This window comes from Lissotriton vulgaris, chromosome 5 (assembly GCF_964263255.1).
Source record: "Lissotriton vulgaris chromosome 5, aLisVul1.2, whole genome shotgun sequence".
Classification (NCBI taxonomy): Eukaryota; Metazoa; Chordata; class Amphibia; order Caudata; family Salamandridae; genus Lissotriton; species Lissotriton vulgaris.
Window position 1 is genome coordinate 1,048,863,453 of NC_141693.1, and position 19,033 is coordinate 1,048,882,485.

The 19,033-nt window shown below is 44.9% G+C and overlaps 1 protein-coding gene across 2 annotated transcripts in view; it reads left to right on the forward strand.

The window, feature by feature from the left end:
- Positions 1–19,033, forward strand: part of SLC68A1 (solute carrier family 68 member 1) — a 183,234-nt gene that overhangs the window by 143,414 nt on the left and 20,787 nt on the right. For both annotated transcript variants that reach the window (XM_086922687.1, XM_086922688.1), the window contains 2 exons: positions 1,307–1,478; positions 16,311–16,504. In XM_086922687.1, the coding sequence (XP_086778813.1) occupies positions 1,307–1,478; positions 16,311–16,504 (366 nt within the window). The remainder of the gene's footprint in view (positions 1–1,306; positions 1,479–16,310; positions 16,505–19,033) is intronic.

Below are 19,033 nucleotides of genomic sequence, written 5' to 3' on the forward strand. Positions count from 1 at the left end.
TTACATTTTTATTAATTACAACAGTAACTTTAACAGTGCAATTCATTGAGATGTTTGACCAATTGATTGTGCCATTATTGGAATATTTTCTCCTGACCCTGGTCCCTGTTGTTGCAACACCCTATAGTATGGACGTTGGCCTTTCTTTTATTCTGGGATCACTGTACGCAGCATTCTGCTCATTCCCATATTGAATCCTGTCTGCAAATAACAAATGTCAACAAAGATGTATTTTTTTACATAAATGTGCAATACATGATAATTATATCTGTACATCGCTACTTATCGGTGTGGAGGCTCCAGAAAACTCATCAATCACAGTCTCTTATCACTGGCAAATGCAGCAAGGCCATAAAGATTGTGTAATTGTTTTCTAGAATTTAGTCCTTTCGCCCTTATTTCCTACCCCAAACTCTTAACATTATTTAGTAGAAAACTAGCTTGGGTAACTAGCCTAACTCGGAGTCAGAGATTGACTACTTAACCTGTCAAATGGACCCAATAATCCTAATATTTTATCAGTCAGTCTTACCTCCAAAATCGATGAATCTCGCAAGTCTTTATTTTCTGCATTTTCCCCATTTGTATCCTGTATCCTACAAGTATGGTCGGAGAGTGCCCATATATTCCTTGAACGTCATCTATGCGGGGTCGTACTGGAATAGATTTCAGAGTTACCGTTGCAAACTATCATATTTTTGATTCGGTCCTCTGTCTGTGGTACCCTACTCCTGCCTCAGTGCTTTGCTACTCTCTTATTGGAAAGCATACAGGCCATGGCAACATGCCGCCTCATTACCTTCAGTGCACTATTAGTATACGCAGTAGAACCGCTATTGGTGTGCATGGTGTTCCCTTAGCTGTTATTTTTGTGATTTCTTTTTTGTACTCTTACATGCCTTTGTGAATCTGCCCCGAAATCTCTAACTTCTATTATTAAAGGTGCTGTGGGCACGGCCCTTTCTATTGGTACAACTGTATTTGAATTTTCCCGTTTAACATATTTTGGGGTTACTCACAAAGTCATTTAAGAGTATGTAAAAGAACACTACAGGGGTACTACTTCACATAATCCAAAATGCCTTGTGAACCAGCCCATGTGGGTTTTTGTTTAGTTTTGCCTTCGTGTTCAAACAAGATCTTTGTAATTTTAAGCATTGTTGTACATGATATAGTCAAAGAATGTTTTTCTGTCTGTGAGTGGACAACCAATTTGAACAAGGAAGCAAAGTGTGGCTTGCATGCTACTAATACAAAAGTCAGATTACAAGTTTTAATGCATATCTATTTACTTTTGTGTTCACAGGTGTGGCCTACATTGCCCCGCACCTGAACAATCTCTACTTCCTGTCTTTGTGTCAAAAACATGGTGTTTATGTCGTTATCCGATGGTTGTTTATACTGAAGTTGACTCTTAGCGTGGTAATGCTGTTTGCTGGACCTGACCAGATCTATTTACTTTGTTTTTTTATTGCTAGGTAAGCATTCTGTATATCAACATGTTAATATAAATACGCATTCTACTTATTCCTATAATTAAATAGAACTGCTGACTACACGCATGCAATTGTATGGGTTTTTTTCGGGTACAAATATTAGATTTAATGAGAATAAGATTGGAAGACACTTAAAGTATTGATAATAGCCTTTGATTGACAATTCATGTGATTATCAATGTGTGAAACCTTTTTTTATTATTTAATCGATCTGACGTCTTAAACCTTTCATTCAGTTGCATTGCTTAACTAACCAGCTGAATCTTGAGTGGGCATTAGTTAAGTTTACTTTGTGGTCTGAAACAAATGCCCCAGCCTTTGTACAACTGAAAGAAAGCTCTTTTGAGAAGCTGCAACCATTTTGATGATTGGACATTATTTCTGATGGGCCAATGTAGTTGTTGTTCTGTTTCTTTGAATCATAGATATTGATGCCTACCATACACTTACTAGTGCTGCACACTTAACTGGGTAAATGCCTGGTAAATTAAATACCAGCTTCTATTGCTTACAGATGTGGTTATGGCTCCAACATATAATTTGACAGATAAATGTATAGATAGTTGATAACTGCAAATAGTGTGGATGCGGTGTACTTCTAAAATCGTACACCCCATAAGACACCTCAATAGCACAACCATGGGTGGATGGATCAGGGACTGTTTTAAATCTCAGTTTTATTAAGCAAGATGCAAATTGGCATATCAAAAACACAGTCAAAAAAGAAAAGATTGACTCAGTAAGTGAGTTCTAGGGTGGAATAAGATATTCATAAGGATATATACAAAAATGTCAAAGTGCATTAGAGAATATTTATTTACAGAAACCGCCAGGATAGAGGAAAATCAATTTGAAGATGAGAGACGGACAATATTTTCGGAGAGGTATTTGTTTCTTGCAAATACTCTCTGACACAATCATTCTGAGGATAAGCCACATACTCTGCAGCTGCTATCAGAACTACCACTCAGTCTCCCATACCAATAGGCTTTCAGAGGGATCAGCCAAAATCTAATCTTAACAGTTTCTGCTTCTTATCCCATGTTAATGGTTGTAAATTGGCACTGTCATAAGTTCGTAAAGAGGAACTGCCTATTTACCAAGCTTTTATTTTTCTCAAGGTACTTAAAGCCTGAATCAATGAGATGATGTTTGATAGTTTCAGCGTGATTCTTGACACATGTTTTGGTGGAAGACTGATCCCCACCAAATTTCATGTGACGCTTAGTTGGCTAATGAGGTGTTAAAGTATTGTTTCAATTGTGATTTTTTCTATGTGATCATTTGCCACTGATAAAATTTCAGGGAAAGGATTGGAGCCCTCTTTAACACTGTAAGACAAGAACCTTGCATTCAATAGCAATGGTTGTCTTGTGAGATTAAATTCTTATCGGAGTTGCAATGGACTGGTGCAATTGGATAAGTAGAATAGTTGTCAAAAGCAGTTATATTGTGCGTTATCCAGCGAAGTATGAAGGGTTTTTTTTGTAGGCCATCGACCCAAATGCCATCATTGGCATTCATTTGCAATCAATTACCTTCATTAGCGTGGCAGTGTCTGGACAGGCCAAATTATTATGTATTATTGGAACGACCATGATAAGGGTTTGCGCTGAGCTCTTGGGTACTTTCACATGGTGGGCTGTTTGTCCTCTTTCATCCAGCCAAACCCCATAATATATACGGCTAGCACCCTTTCCCGTTTTTCCTTATTCAGGAACAAAGCAGCCTTTTTATTTAATTTGCATCCCAAGATGACAATCTTGGTTTTGGAGAGATTGATTAGAATTTCATTAGTCTCACAATAGCAAGTTGATTCCACCAATGATCTCAGCAGACCAATTACCATCTGGTCTAACAATGGTATGATGATATGAGCCACCAATTCTTAGCACTAGTCTAGAGGCGTCAGACTAGTGGTAGAATCCTTCTTGAAATTAACGTGGTGATGCAAGGCAAGTTCATGCACCTCAAGTCTGCAAGTCTTTCAGAATCAAGTTACTAAAACTTATCAAAGTTTGAGTAAATCTAGCAGAAGCTTTGTTAGTAACCACGCATGAGGAAGGAGGCACAGGCTTCAGCTCCAGGGCCGCCGGCTTATGTTCCTTATCCCTGCGAAGTGCACCCATTAACAGAAGGGGGAAGTCTTCCACATGTCTCAGATGGCTCCGGAGGCCAGAGCAGGGTTTAAACAGCACAGAGATATAGTCTGGTGCTGCTAAGAACCGCCATAGAAGCAGTAAGATTGCGGCATCCGCTGCAGCCCTAGCTAGACCTGTCTGGAAGTCGCATGCTACACTAACTGCTGCGTGAGGGAATAGCAAATTGAAGCCCACCGGGTGAAGGTAATGCCCAGATCAGACACTAAGGGACAAGGCATAGGGCCGAAATGGATGCACCAGCACCTGTTTTTCCTTTTCCTTGAGACCTTCCACACGCTGGGGGGTTGAACAGGGCCGCGGGGGGGGGGGGAGGCTTGAACAGGGCGGCTGTAGTATGCCTCGAGTTTCTCATGCTGATGGGCGGCCCGGGACACAGCGACCGGAGGATCTGCATCCCCTCCCGATGGGCCGTGGGGCGCTCGAGAGAAGGAAAGTGAAAAATCCCTGAGGGAAGAGCGGGAGTAAATTGCTATTACCCTGTGAATAATGGGAATCGACCATGCTCCAGAGACCAATATATTGTAGGCCGGACATCTGAGAATTCCTGGGTACAACAAAGGGCAACTGATGGCATGCTGGCATGCGACCCTTGGACATGTCCATGCAGCACTGCTATCCGTCGCACTCCATTGGGAAATCACAGCAGCCAAAAGACACTGACCCCCAGGCAGTGGCTAGAGAGGACGTAGACTTAACCGAGATAGGGAGGAACACCCCACAAGCACAAGATACATTACTGGACTATCAACAACTGCACTTGGACAAGATACTAACTGCCATAAATGCCTCCAGACAACCTTCGGAGACCATAATTGACACAGTAACACTGGAAGTGGGGGTACTCAGAGCGGATTACTAATAACTGGTGGCAATGGTGAATGCTAATGAGGAAGGCCTCAACGAGCTCAGGCCCTCACAGACCGCCTTTCCTAATTGGAAAGAAGAGCAGGTAATGCAAAAGGGAGACAGGGGAGAAATAACATGTCTATAGTGGGTGTTCCGGAGGCGGTTGAAGGCATAAATATGGTCATCTATTTTGAAAAATGGATGTTATCTGAGGTGGTACCTGTTGGATTTACACAGTTCTTTGTGCTTGAGCGTGCTCACAGGGTGCCTTGCTGGAAACTCCCTTCGGGGAAATCCCCCCCGTCTCCCCCTTACCCCCGCTCCGGGAACAGAGGTGGCCAAGCTCCTTCATTATCAGTACAGAGACCTCTTGCTGCAAAAGGCCAAGAAGCTCGGTCCATACACATTGAAAAATAGTTATCACCTTTTTTCCATACTACACGATGGCAGTGTAAACTAAAAGGGCTTTCTTTTTTGCAGTGAAAAGGGCACTTAGGGAGGCTAATGTACAACAGTCCTCAATGTTCCAAGCTAAACTCAAAGTTTTGATTGACAGCGAATCCCTATTCTCCATGGCGCCTGTAACTGGTTGCAACTACATAAGGCTGGTGAGGGTGTACCGCCGACACAGACATCCCATCCACGGATGCTTAAGAGGTCAAAGCACCAGAAAAGGTGCACCCTGGCGAGCACCTGTAAGACTGCAAGACCACAGCTGGAAACATGCAATGCTTGTGGCTGCAGAGATAGGACTCAGACAACTATCTGAGCAAGATAGCACAAGGGTTTCCAAGAGGCAGTCTTCAGACTCCCGAATTTGGAGTGACATCACAGAGAGTGGACAGCCATCCCCAGATTACCCCCAAATGGTGGAAGACCTCTGATCCAATGTACTGGAGCGACTGACAGGTGGTGCGAAATACCTCAAGTACCATTCTCCAGAGGCAAAGATCTAGTAAAACTGAGATTCCTTAGCTGTGCTATATAGCGTCTGCCGCAACTCTGAGTCAAGCCTCGGACTCCCCCTGCAGGTTTCTGTATTCTTCATGGTTCCAGCACTTGCTGAATATCCGAGGCATCATGGGGCAATGGGGGCCCAAGCCCTGATAGCCCTGCTTGAGTAAAAGTACCTGGCCCCTTAGTTTGACCCAAGGGTTCATGGGGCTTAACTCTTCAGAAAGTTGGTTTGCAGTTGCATGGTTTGGACAGCAGGTCGTTGCTTGACTGTCCTGGGGATCGGGAATTGGAGTTATATGTGCACATAGGAGGTTCTTAGGGTTACACTGGGTGGCAGCATCGTAGATGGGTCGAGAGGAATAAAGATTTATTGGGAGACCTCATGGAAAGGACCATAGTTGCACCCTCATCTCTTGGAATGTTTGAAGGCTGGGTTTGATGGCAAAGAGGCGTCGAATGATTGCACACCCATGAAGGAGATGGATGGGGCAATTATTTGTGACTTCCTACTCGGCATACCCAAATGTTGTCCTTATGTAGATTAGACATAGTCCTGTTCTCACCCACTCAAAATAGGATAGATAAAGAGGGAAGATTTGTTCTTGTAGCAGGCAGGTTGGATGGTCAGGAGATTCTTTTAGGTCTCTCAATTCAACTTGGCGCAATGCATTGCAGTGGCAAATAGGTTTGTCAGCAGGATGTGCAGATGGGAGCTGCTAGATTTCTGAAGCCAACACCATGGTGAAACAAAGGATTTTTCATATAATTCTAGCTTACACAATATCCATGTGAACCTTGACGAAGTGTTATGCTCGAGATGGCTAGGCCGTTCCCTGGTAAGGTCAGAATTACTGGAGAGAACAATCTCGGACCATAACCCCCCACTTCACAGTGGCATGGTGGTGGGCGGGGCGACCCCTCCCACTGGTGCCCACCTGGAAACTGCAGCATAGTGCCTGACTGACACTGCCTTCCCTTCCATAAATCCCTTTGGACAACAATATCCCTACTTATTGATCAAGGCCTTTAACCTCTTCGCTGCTGATGACGAGCTCAGCTCGTCATCAGTCACGGTGGTCGTGTGCGGATGACGAGCTGAGCTTGTCATGTAACGCAGCTTTTTCAAATTTGCCGCACACAGCGAGAAAAGACGCCGCAGCGATGCGGTTAAGGTGGTAGTGAGGGGACACTGTGGGCGAGACGGTGGGAATACGCAAGGAACTAAACACCGAGCTAGTGAAGCTATAGAAGACTATACATGAGTTAAAGCTGAATGGGACAAACAACCTAGAAGCCAAACAGAGGATTGATGATAGTAAAAGAGAATACACACAACTTATTGATAAGCTTACCTGCCAACATATCTGAGTCTCCTGGCAATGGGTGTCGACCGGATTGAAGAGGCTTTCCAGTACTAGACATCCAGAGAACCAGCGGCACCATGGTGTATGAACAGGGACAAACCAATGATACCTTCTTACACTACTATGAGAAATTATATGGTCTCCTAGCAGAGATTAACAGTGAGGCATTTTGAAGCATTCCTAGACAGGACTCTGCTCACCGCCTTTGGGCAGAGGGATAGGGAGGCTTTGAAAGGCCCGATAATACAGAATGAAATACATGGGGCAATTAAAGTCGTCAGACGAAAGAGACCAGGACTGAATGGGCTACAGGTTGAATTTTACGGCATATACTCCGACCTCCTAATTCCTCAGTTAGCCGAGATGTATCTGATGCATTGGAGAAGAGAGAGCGTCCTGACATGATACATGAGGCACTAGTGATACCCTTACCAAAGCCAGGCAAGCCCACAGGCATGGTTAGCTCCTACCACCCGCTCTCCATGCTTAACCTTGACTTTAAACTTCTTAACAAGATACTGGCAACATGCCTCTATAATCACATGCTGACAGTGATGCAAGGGGATCAGAGCAGATTTATACCGATGCGTAGCACGTCACATTTTTTAAGGAGACTGTATCAGGTGTTGGATGAGACCGATGGGAATGCTTTCCCCAGTCACTGGTGGTGTCCATGGATCTGAAGAAAGAGTTTGATACGGTGCACTGGGGTTTTGTGGGAGCTCATATGGATCTGGGAGCACGATGGATTGGGATACTGTATTCTAATCGAAAGGCAAGGGTGCAAACAGGTCTACGCATCTCTTCACAGTACCTGATACATCATGGCACCAGACAGGGCTGCCCACTCTCCCGGCTGCTATTCGCCATAGCAATGAAATCTCTAGCAGCAGTGGCTAGAGCGGAGGGCAGGGATTGAGTTATTCCACTATGGGACGATACCCATGTAATTTCCTTATACGCAGTACGTAGGTTACTAAGAACCTGACTTGACGCAAACCCAACTGCTACGTAGAGATTTCGGAAAGTCTCGGGTATGAAAACTGGCAACTCCAAAACTCATCCCTTTCCCGAAATACTAGTGTCAATAGGCACCCAAACTGAAAACTTTGGGAATGAGTTGGTCCCCTCTTACCTTTAAGTACCTGGGGGTGAACCTATACCACATCCCTGCTCATGTGACAGATTGGAGTTTGGGGTTGTGTTTCAGGCACTCGAAGGCTCAGTGCCATTTTGGATATCATTACGGCTCCCAGTTATAGCAAGAATGGCCCTAACGAAAATGACCATCCCGCCTAAGCTGCTCTAGTTCTTTGTTAATTTGCCTGTGTTGGTCCCACGGAATTCGGCCCGGCAACTGGGTTCCATATTATGGGATTTGATCAGGGACACTTGAATAAAAGGAGTTGCCCTAGACACACTTAAGTATCCAGTCACTGTGGGGGCCCTCAGTGTTCATGATTTAGAGCTATATTTCATAGCAGCACAACTACAGTGGATTTCGTATTGGTTAGATGGAGTAGGGATAGAAAAAATGGGACATATCAGGAGGAAACCTAATTAGGGAGCTCTGATAGCCCTCCTCCTTAAGAGGGCAACACCTGCACAGAAAAAGACGATCTTAATAACCATAGCCTTGAAATGCTGGAGGAGGTGTGACAAACTGACTGAACACCTCAGCCTATAGACCTCTGCAACACCTCTTGTGAGTTTGCAGTGGAGGGGATACTCCATTGTTGCCTAAAGCTCACCATCTGGCACACTGGATGGAGCTTGGCCTCCTCACAGTGGAGGACTGTTATCTGAATAGGTCAGTTATGTCTCTGGATCAGATGATAGCATGACTATGACCTTGCCCCCGGACCCCATTTGACGTGTGGGGTGCTCATACACGCATTCACACAATTCTGGGATGAGAGACCAGAAGAGCCTTCACAGCACGCAGTCCTTCACCTGCTTTTGAAGTTGGTAAATGGGAGACACTTGCTTACATTGCTCTATGAGGCACTCAATGGAGTGGTGCAGGTAGGCCCACTAAAAGCTAGATGACGATGGGAAGAAGACTTGGGCCACACCTTAGAAGACAGGGAATGGGACAGGATATTAAATTATACATAGAGGGTGTCCTGCGCCAGTTGGCTGAAGTATACCCAGTTTAATTTCCTACACAAAACATACTCGCCCCCAAGAGAATTGAGGATATATACAGCGGCGACCCAAAACTTTGCCCCAGATGTCTACCTAGTCTGCCAATTTCCTGCATATGGTGTGGAGCTGCCCTAACCTACAGGCGTACTGTCAGACTATCATCACACACTTAAGGAAGACCCTCATTAGGGAAATCAAGATGACACCAGAGAACTGCCTGCTTGGGTGGGGTAGTGTGGGGGGGGCTAACACAGCAGTCCAAAAAATCTGCTAACAACCTGTAGAGCCTTGCTCTGGCTCTTGCCAGAAAACTGGTTACTAGGACATGGAAATCCAAAAAGAATCCATCTCACCTGAGATGGAAAGCAAAGGTAGAATACTGAGGTAGAGGTAGGAAAGAAGTATTCCTAAGAGAAAAAGCAAGTGGAATTCGCAGGAGGCCCTTGTCCGACTTATGAAGGGAGGTGCTCCAAATCTTTCTTGACTACCATAACCGACCAGGGTGGAGATCCCCAATGCTGATAACTCTATATAAGCCTTATCGGTGCCATCTTTGGCGGTCCTAGCAAAATATTCCTTTAGCTCTGCAATGGCTTGTGCAGTGATCAACCACAATGCATGATTAACACACCGTACGACCAATGTATGACGTTGTTTTTGTTATAGTTTGATTGTCCTTCATAAATGATTCTCAACAATATGGTTCCTTTCATGTATGTGTAAATTGATATATGCATGTACAAAATCTACACAGTGAACACATTTTGTACGAATGACAATTCATAGACATTAGAAAGAGGTTTACAAAAAAACAAGCTTTGAGCTTTGTGAACCTTCTAAAGATTGCCATCCGCTTGATTCAAAATATTTATTTCGAATATTAATATTGCTTCAATTCTCTCTCACACATGGAATATTTAGCCAGTATTGTAGAGGGTTATAGATTAGAGGAAATAGTTGAAATGCGGAATGTGAATGTGGAACAAAACACCCAAAATCTTTCCTTTGAAGGTGTATAATCTCTAATAATAAGGCCACCTACGTCCTTAAAAAGCCTGTATGGGATTAAACTACATTAAGTGACTACATTGGGGAGAAGTGATCATGGAGTTTTTTATTTTCTTCTTCATGTAATATGAGGAAAATTAGTTAGCTCACAGGGCCAGATACACAAAGCATTTTTGCAGTTGCAGATGGCCCAAATCACAAAATTGGGTTGTTTGTGATGGTAATAATGCTTTTACTTAGGTACAAATACAAAATTGAGATTCAGTAACAAGTTATCGAATTGCAATTTGGGTTTGCGACCTAATTTGGTATTTGGTTAAATATGTGTTTAGGGTGTCCCTTCCAAATACTGAATCAGAATGGTATGTATTTGTTTTGCGACCGCAATCCGGTAACAAAACATTAATACTTTACCGACTACAGAGGTGCAATGGTAATGCATTCGCAAACAGGAAGGGGTCCCCAAGGTTCCCATTCGAGAATGTTAAAAAATATATTTTTTAAGAATAGGAAATGGATCCACAAACCACTGCTATTCTTAAACAATACAAGTTAAACGTTTCATTTAAAAAAAAAAAATTAAATCCGGTTTTCCATTAAGGAAAACGTGTTGCCTTGAATAAAAATCATTATTTAAAAGCAATCACAGACCTAGTGGTCTGATGACCCAAGCAGCCCACCATCCCTGCAACGGCTGAGATTCCTAGTGGGCCTCAAAAATTGCGACTAGCCTCATTACTCTTCATGAGGTAGACCGATTTACGAGACACTAGAAATCCGTACTTTTTTAAACAACAGATTAATACATTTGTCTGTTCACAAAATAGCCTCTGGTCGCAAATTGCAGCTGGTATTTAGAACCAGAGTTTTGTACATCTTGCCTACAAACCCTTTGTGTTATTTTTTTTAGTGCCTTAATCACATCAATAAGTAGTTTTTTTTAACCCACTTTGCCTTTCTGCACTGTTCATTTAGTCTGATTTCCCACTCCTGTGTTTGGCATTGAAGGGAAGCGAGTGGCTGAAAGGCAGATTTACACTCTTGACGACCATGCAATTACAGGGTGGCACTCCCACCCCTACTTTGGTCAAACTTTGATAAAATTCTGATTGTTCCTGAGGAAAGTATGGCCATAATATGATTCTCTATCCCGCACCCTTGGAAATTCAGAAAAGTGGGGGAAGAAACAGGGTACAAAATAGTGAGATTCTTATCATGACAAAGGCCGACGACCCCAAGGGGCGACTGAGGGGCCGAAACATGTTGATGAACACAGTTCATAGGGGGGAAGGGTACTATAATCATCCAAAGTACACTTCTGAAAATAATTTTTTTTAATCCTACCAAGGTAGTTTAGATTTTTAGTGTTTGGTGGATCCTAGTTTTTGATGAGCAATTTTCCAGCTCTAAAAAGTATTTTTTTTTTCTCGCTCACTCTGAACACTGGTCTGCGTACCCTGTGATGAAGCATGACACGATTGAGTGTGTGAGGGCAGTTTTTATACCATGTGGTAGTTAGGCGTCTTCTGAGTATTTCATTCCCCTTCCTTTTACTTGGGTGAGACGAAAGGAAGGGAAGTACCTCCCTCCCCCTTTCTTTTTGTGTGTGTATAGTGGCATTGCAAGCTGCCAGATCAAGTACTGAAGGCAGTATTCAGACCCCCATCTATCATTGACACAATGAAGACGTTTTCATAGTTCTCGAGAATGGGAAATCAAACATAAACTAAATTGATAAGCAATTCTTAAGCAGCCCAATATTGATAATCGAGTTTCTGTACTTAATCAGTTAACTATGTCGTTACCACAATCCTACAGTTGAAATCCATTGTTTCAAATACATTTTGGAATGCAGTTCATTAAAAAGCAAAGATGATTCATACATGCCAACATTGTTGAAGAGGAAAGCGGGAGAATGTTTTTTTACCTGTCAGGAGCATTATAGGTACACCCCGGCAACGTTGTTCAAGAGTCTAGGCCTTAAAGCTCTACAGTTGTCTTATTCTTTTTTTTTGTTTAAATTTGTTTATCGGGTTTTTGTTTGCAGTTTACATTCAGAGTGTCAGTGATTATGCAGGACAGTGGTACATTACTGTAAGTACACGATATCAGTAAGAGCCGATTGGGGATTCCTATACAGTAATCTTGTGTTAATCAACCATTCAAATCTGTTCGGTCCATTAATGTTTATGAAATAGTCACCTGCGATGTCAGTAGTTGACCCCTGAGGAAAGCCGAGACTGTCTGTGGCAAGCGATCTATCATTCTGAACGTGGTACCGGCCCTGTGTTATGTTGACCTTCACTTAGTCGTCTCAGGTATTGCCTACAGGGGCCGGGATGATACGTGTCTGCATGTGTTGTCATGTCGTCCTTGTCTATAGGCTTTACCAATAAACCACCGGCAAGGGGGAATACCCCTTCCAGTCTAAACTTTTTTAACCTTTGGGGTAAACCTGTTGGGGTCGGGGGGTCCAAGGGGGGAGCGGGAGGTTATCAGCTGTGCTGGTGTAGGGTTGCAATGATCCTTGAGTGTAAAAAAACCAAACTCTGATCACTACCCTAATCTTCTGCAGAACCGACTATTGTAATGCCCTCCTCCTCAACGCACAGGAAAAAGTCCCAAACAAGCTCAAACTGGTACAGAACGCCTCAGTGAGAATTCTCCTAGGTATCCCAAAATCCAGTTCCATTTCCCCTTTCATCCGTCGGCTCCATTGGCTTCCTGTCAAGAGCCGGACTAAGTTCAAGGCACTGTGCATCGCCTACAAAGCCATTAACAACTCTGGCCCGCACTTCCTCAAACATGCCTTCCGCCCACTTGTATCATCCAGGACACTCCGTTCAGCTTCAGCTCACCTCCTTAACGTCCAACAAACAAAAAAAGCTAACTGGGGCGACAGGTGTTTTGTCATTTCCACAGCCAAACTGTGGAATTCTCTCCCTCTCATATTCAAAGCCAGTCCCACCCTAATTACCTTCAGGAAGCAACTAAAAACCTGGCTGTTTACACATTAACTGCGCTCCACTTGTCTATCCTCAGAATCACTAAGCGCCGAGACACCCCATGGTAATTGCGCGCTATACAAGTTGCCAAAACATAAACATAAACATAGTACGGTGGTGTGCGGGGAGTCAGCAGCGTGTGCTGGATGGCGGGGATCACAGGGTGCAAGGCTATGTGGTGTTCAGGTGGTTTTGTGACTGTATCATTGGGGTGTAGGGTCCGGAGTGGCTGTACGGGTCGGGGACTGCAAGATTACTGGTGTCTCTTGTTAGTTCGTTGCTTGTGTGAATCTGTGCATTAACTGGGCCCATCCTGGGGATATAGGGTGTTTGCGGTGCCCCTTCACTTCCTCCTCCCGGAGTATCTCTTCCTCCGCTTTTCCCCATTTATGCATGGCGCCTATCCAGGCTGCTTCTGGTGGTCCCGTGGGGGCTCTCCAATGCATGGCTATTCCTCGCTTTGCCAAGAGAATGGCTAGTGATAGAAAACGATACTGCACTTTCTCGGTTTTCCGCCTGCGGAAGATCCGGAGCGCACATGCTTCCCATGTAGACATGGTTGTGATGGCAGTTACCTCTTCAAGGGTCCGATGGACCTTGTCCCAGAACCCCTGGAGTATGGGGCAGTCCCAGAACATATGTTTAAAATCTGCTTCCGGGGTTTGACAGCGGGGGCTGGCAAAGTGTCTGTATCTGGAAAGAAGTGATGCAGTCGGCGGGGCGCGAGGAAGGCTCTATGTATGTTACGGAATCATGCATTCCTGGATACTTTTTTGGGTATTCTAGGGCCGTACTCCATTCTTTGTAGTGGACCACTCTGCCTATGTCCGTCTCCCACTCGTGACGCAGGGGTTGAAGGGATGGGAGGATCAGTGTACGTACTGCCTTGTAAAGCCAGGTGACCAGGTGTCGCCCCACTCCCATGTGTAAGATAGTGTGTATCAGTGGGTGAGGTGTGGGCTCCACTGCGTTAGGATTCCAGTATCTACGACTGCTATCTATTAATTGCCTGTGGAGCAAGAATTGCCCGGGGGGGGAGATCATACTGCTCCATCATCTGGTCGTATGTCTTCAGCTGCCCCTCTTCGAAGAGCGGTTCTACCTCTGTGACTGCCAAATCTGTCCAGGTCTGAAGCGTTCCCTGCGTGTAGTACGTGTCCCCTCGTGGGAAGCACACCAGTGGGAGCAAGAGTGAGTATGGCGGTCGTGTTTTGGACATGCGGTGGATACGCATTATACAGGTGCGGGCTATGGACAGCTGCAGTGGCCGAGTACGTATGGGTTTAGTACCTGGTAACAGCATTCTGTGGATTGCTGGTTGTGGCAGTCTTTAGTAATGGTTTCTCCTATGTGTCGCCCCGCTGTCCAATATGACAGCCATTGGAGCTGAGCCACTAAGAAGTATGCTTCAAAAGCCGGCGCTCCCAATCCTCCCTCCGTTGAAGGCAGGTAAAGTGTTGACAACGCGACTCGTCGTCGTCCCCGCCCAACACCAGCTCCGTGAGGAGACTGTCCAGCTCTCTAAAAAACGATTGTGGCGGAATCATTGGGAGGTTAACGAAATGATACAGTAGTCTGGGGACCATTATCATTTTTGCCAGGGCCACTCGACCTATGGGTGCCAAAGGTAGCGTTTTCCGAAAGCCCACTGCTGATCGTAGCCCTGTCAGGGTGTTACGATGGTTTCCCTCGTAGAGACCTTCTGGGGTGTGATATAAGCGCATCCCCTGATAACGGGGACCTCCGCATTCCACGCCAGCGATTGGGTGCCTATTCGGGCCTTGAATGGGCCAGACGGGGGCTTAGCGGGTACAGCGAGGATTTCTCCCAGTTGACCTTGAGGCCCGAGATGTCCGCGAAGTCCTCCAGTGCTCTCCAGATACATGTCAGGTCGCTGGTGGCGTCCCGAACATATATTAAGAGGTCGTCCGCGTATAAGGACACACAGTGCCTCGTGCCTGCCAGGGGAAATCCCCATTCCTCGCCCTCTCGTCGCAGGCGGATTGCTAGGGGTTCGACCACTAAGGCGAATATGAGGGGTGACAGCGGACACCCCTGCCTGGTTCCACTCTCCACCGCGAACTCTGACGAGAACAGTTCTCTTACTCTTATGACCGAACTATCATGAAGTCAGGCATAACTTATACTGTCTAAAATTGGTGCATTTCTATAATTGGTGGCAAACCACTACCACTAGTACCATGTCCCCGGAATCTTTTAATGTGCGTTTGTGTTTCCGCAGCTTTGGAGGAGCCTTAAGAAATATTTGTGATTCGTTTGCAATATTTTTTTTTGCAGTAGCTTTAACTTGCCAAAAACATTCCGCTTGCCTCATTCAACTTTATTATTACAGTACTTCACCCTCATAGCGATGTCAAAATGTGTAGATTCCCAGAGTGAGCCACTGATTTTACTGTTAGCTGAAAATTCTGAATTGTTTGTGCAGTCTATTCCTTTGAGCACCTGGCCTGTCATGATGAATAAAGGGGATTAGCATAGTGCTTAGTCAGTGCTGCTGAAGGATGAGATTGTTCAATATACACACTTTTTTTTTTTTTAAAGAAAAATGCCATTTGAGAAGGATAGTTATCTTCTTGTCCCTATATACTACAAGCACTTCTGAAGAAATATTGTATAACTTTGCTTAAAAAGGAATTTCAACTTCTATATTAATAATGGTAATCATATTAAAGTCCATTAGCTCCAAACTATTTGTAATGAGAGTTCAATAAGCTGAGGTTACTATAACTACGCTTTCTGAGTATGGTTATCGTTTGTCTTGCACAGAGTTTTTACATGCCAGAAAAGACCTTCACATAAGAGGTCATGGTTCATTCCTCCAGAATCCAAGCATGCCATGGTATTCCATACCAATTTTGAGATCTCCTTGTTGGTATCCACTTTTTGCTAACGTTGTTCTCTGAATGCCTATTTCTTCTCTGAATCCTGTTTGCCTCAACCCAAGTCTGCCCCCATTTCACAAATGTACTGACTTAAATATAGTACATAATATTTAACTGCATTTGTCGATGATGTGCATTTTCTGTTACCTAGATATGCCTAGAAATAGACTGCATGTGTGCTGTACTGGTACTTCTCTGAAGCAGACTTCATGTTGTCATTGTATTCCATGATCATTGGATCCTACAAACTAAAAGAACATATGCAATTGTACTGAGTAACTTGCTGTGTCAATAGCCAGTCCTCATCCATTGTGCATGTTGTATAAAACCAGGATGTTTGATAAGTAAGAGTGTTGGCATTGAATTAAGAACTCTTCATTTTGTCACTTAACACTCCTTTATTTGTTTTTTACCAACACAGTAACCGAGTGTTCACAGAGGGGACATGCAAGCTTCTGAACCTTGTCATAACTGACCTTGTTGATGAAGATTTTGTGTTGAATCGCAGGAAGCAAGCTGCCTCTGCTCTGTTATTTGGAATGGTTGCGTTGGTAACTAAACCAGGCCAGACCTTTGCCCCTCTGATTGGGACCTGGCTATTATGTGTTTACACAGGTAAGTTGCAGGTTATCTTTCATCTGTTGAGCAGATCACTGAATATTATTGGTCTTTCTTTGAGTAGTAATCAGCGATGCAATTAAGATGACCATTATCTCCTACTTAAACAGCTTTTCTGAGCATGGTTTGGCCCTCTTTGTTGCTCCTAATACTCAGTATTTCCAACAGTGCATCATTAGATTTAACTCCTCTCTGTGCTGCAAATTCTGGAGATAGATTTGGTCACACAACCAAGTCTTCTTTTGTTCCCCTGGCAATCGGAAGACTGTATTTTATTCTGCAATTTGTTTACTGATGGTTGTCACTATCCAAACCTTTTCTCATATCTGGTACTTGTTCAGCTCTTAAAGCTGATTTTTACACTTGTGCTACAATTACCTATCTGGTTATGGTGAGCTGCCTGGGAGAGAAGGGAACAGCCTGGAATGAAAAAGGCATAGTCCTGAGTTTTAACTACACACTCCGACTACTACCTATTAGCCAATTCTCTTTCCATCTTGTTTTGTTGACAAGATGCAGCCTTGATAATTGGAGTTTAAAAGCTCTGTTTGTGTTAGCTTATAATTGAAAATTGGTGTTGTTAAAAAATGAAAGATATAATTTGACTTTAGATAGTCATACTCATTAGGTCTCACCTGAGCCAATGTGCTTGCGCATTGCTCCGGCGAGATTATAGTAAGCGGAAATGAAAAGTGTACCAAAACGGCTGCGGATCGCGTACAGTTCATGTGATCTATGCGCGTGCACACCATCACCAGCCACATTACACACCACCATTTGTCTGTGCCTCGGCATCAGACTTCAAAGGCTGCCGCTCCCCCCCCCCCTCTCCCACCACAGCAATGCTGAGAGCTTGTTTCTGGACGAAAGTGAAAGCCTACCGTGCTTGTTTACAGTAGCCTTGCTCCTCAAATGCTGTTGCTGTATTGCTCCTCAAATGCTGTTGCTGTGTGGCCATCTCTCTAGGGACACTCGGCTTGAAAACACTCGACTTGCTAGCTGCCATGCTACATTCGCTATGCTTTGCCTCTAGGCATGTTGATCCCTCGTAGACTGTGCTGACTCTGCCCCTCCTGATCCTGAAACTGACCAACGCAGTCACCACGCAGTCTTTTCTCTCTGTCTTATGATGTCTGCCCTGCCACCATTTACTTCGGACCCTCATCCTCACACCTCCTCACCCTAACCCTCACACACCCACACCCCCATCACCTTCACCCCCGTCACACTCACACTCACACCCTCACCCAACCTCGCACGCCCTCACTCACCCTCATAACCTCACACCCCTCACCCTCACACACCACATCCCTCAGGAACACCACCACATCCGTCAGGAACACCACCACATCCGTCAGGAACACCACCACATCCGTCAGGAACACCACCACATCCCTCAGGAACACCACCACATCCCTCAGGGACACCACCACATCCCTCAGGGACACCACCACATCCCTCAGGGGCACCACCACATCACTCAGGGGCACCACCACATCACTCAGGGGCACCACCACATCACTCAGGGGCACCACCACATCACTCAGGGGCACCACCACATCACTCAGGGGCACCACCACATCACTCAGGGGCACCACCACATCGCTCAGGGGCACCACCACATCGCCCAGGGGCACCACCACATCGCCCAGGGACACCACCTCATCGCCCAGGAACAACACCACATCGCTCGGGGGCACCACCACATCACTCGGGGACACAACCACAACACTCGGGGACACCACCACAACACTCGGGGACACCTCCACAACACTAGGGGACACCACCACATCACTCGGGGACACCACCACAACACTCGGGGACACCACCACAACACTCGGGGACACCACCACATCACTCGGGGACACCACCACATCACTCGGGGACACCACCACATCACTCGGGGACACCACCACATCACTCGGGGACACCACCACATCACTCGGGGACACCACCACATCACTCGGGGACACCACCACATCACTCAGGGACACCACCACATCACTCAGGGACACCACCACATCACTCAGGGACACCACCACATCACTCAGGGACACCACCACATCACTCAGGGACACCACCTCATCACTCAGCCCAACCACATCATCACTCAGCACCACAACAGCACTGTCCTTGCTTGCTACCAACAAGCATTGCCATAGCCAATAGGACTCGCATTAGGAAAGTGTAAGCTATTGCTTTGTGAATAACAATGCTATTAATTTATATATTTTCAAAGCCAACACATATTTAAAAAAAATTGTCATTTACAATACCAATAGCTCACACTTTCCTAATGCGAGATCTATTGCATTGCAAATGCTTGTTTTTGTAATAGTTGTTCTTCTTGCTTAATGTTTTCTTCAATCCCTCTTTTCACGGGATATAATCTGTGTTCATGAGTTTGTTAATGGAGTTGATGAACCAGCATTGTACATAAGTAATTTCTTCTTTTCCAACCATTTTGGATCCGTTTTTTTAACGGACCCAACAGAGCGCAAACAAGGATCACCTTTGATGTTTTCT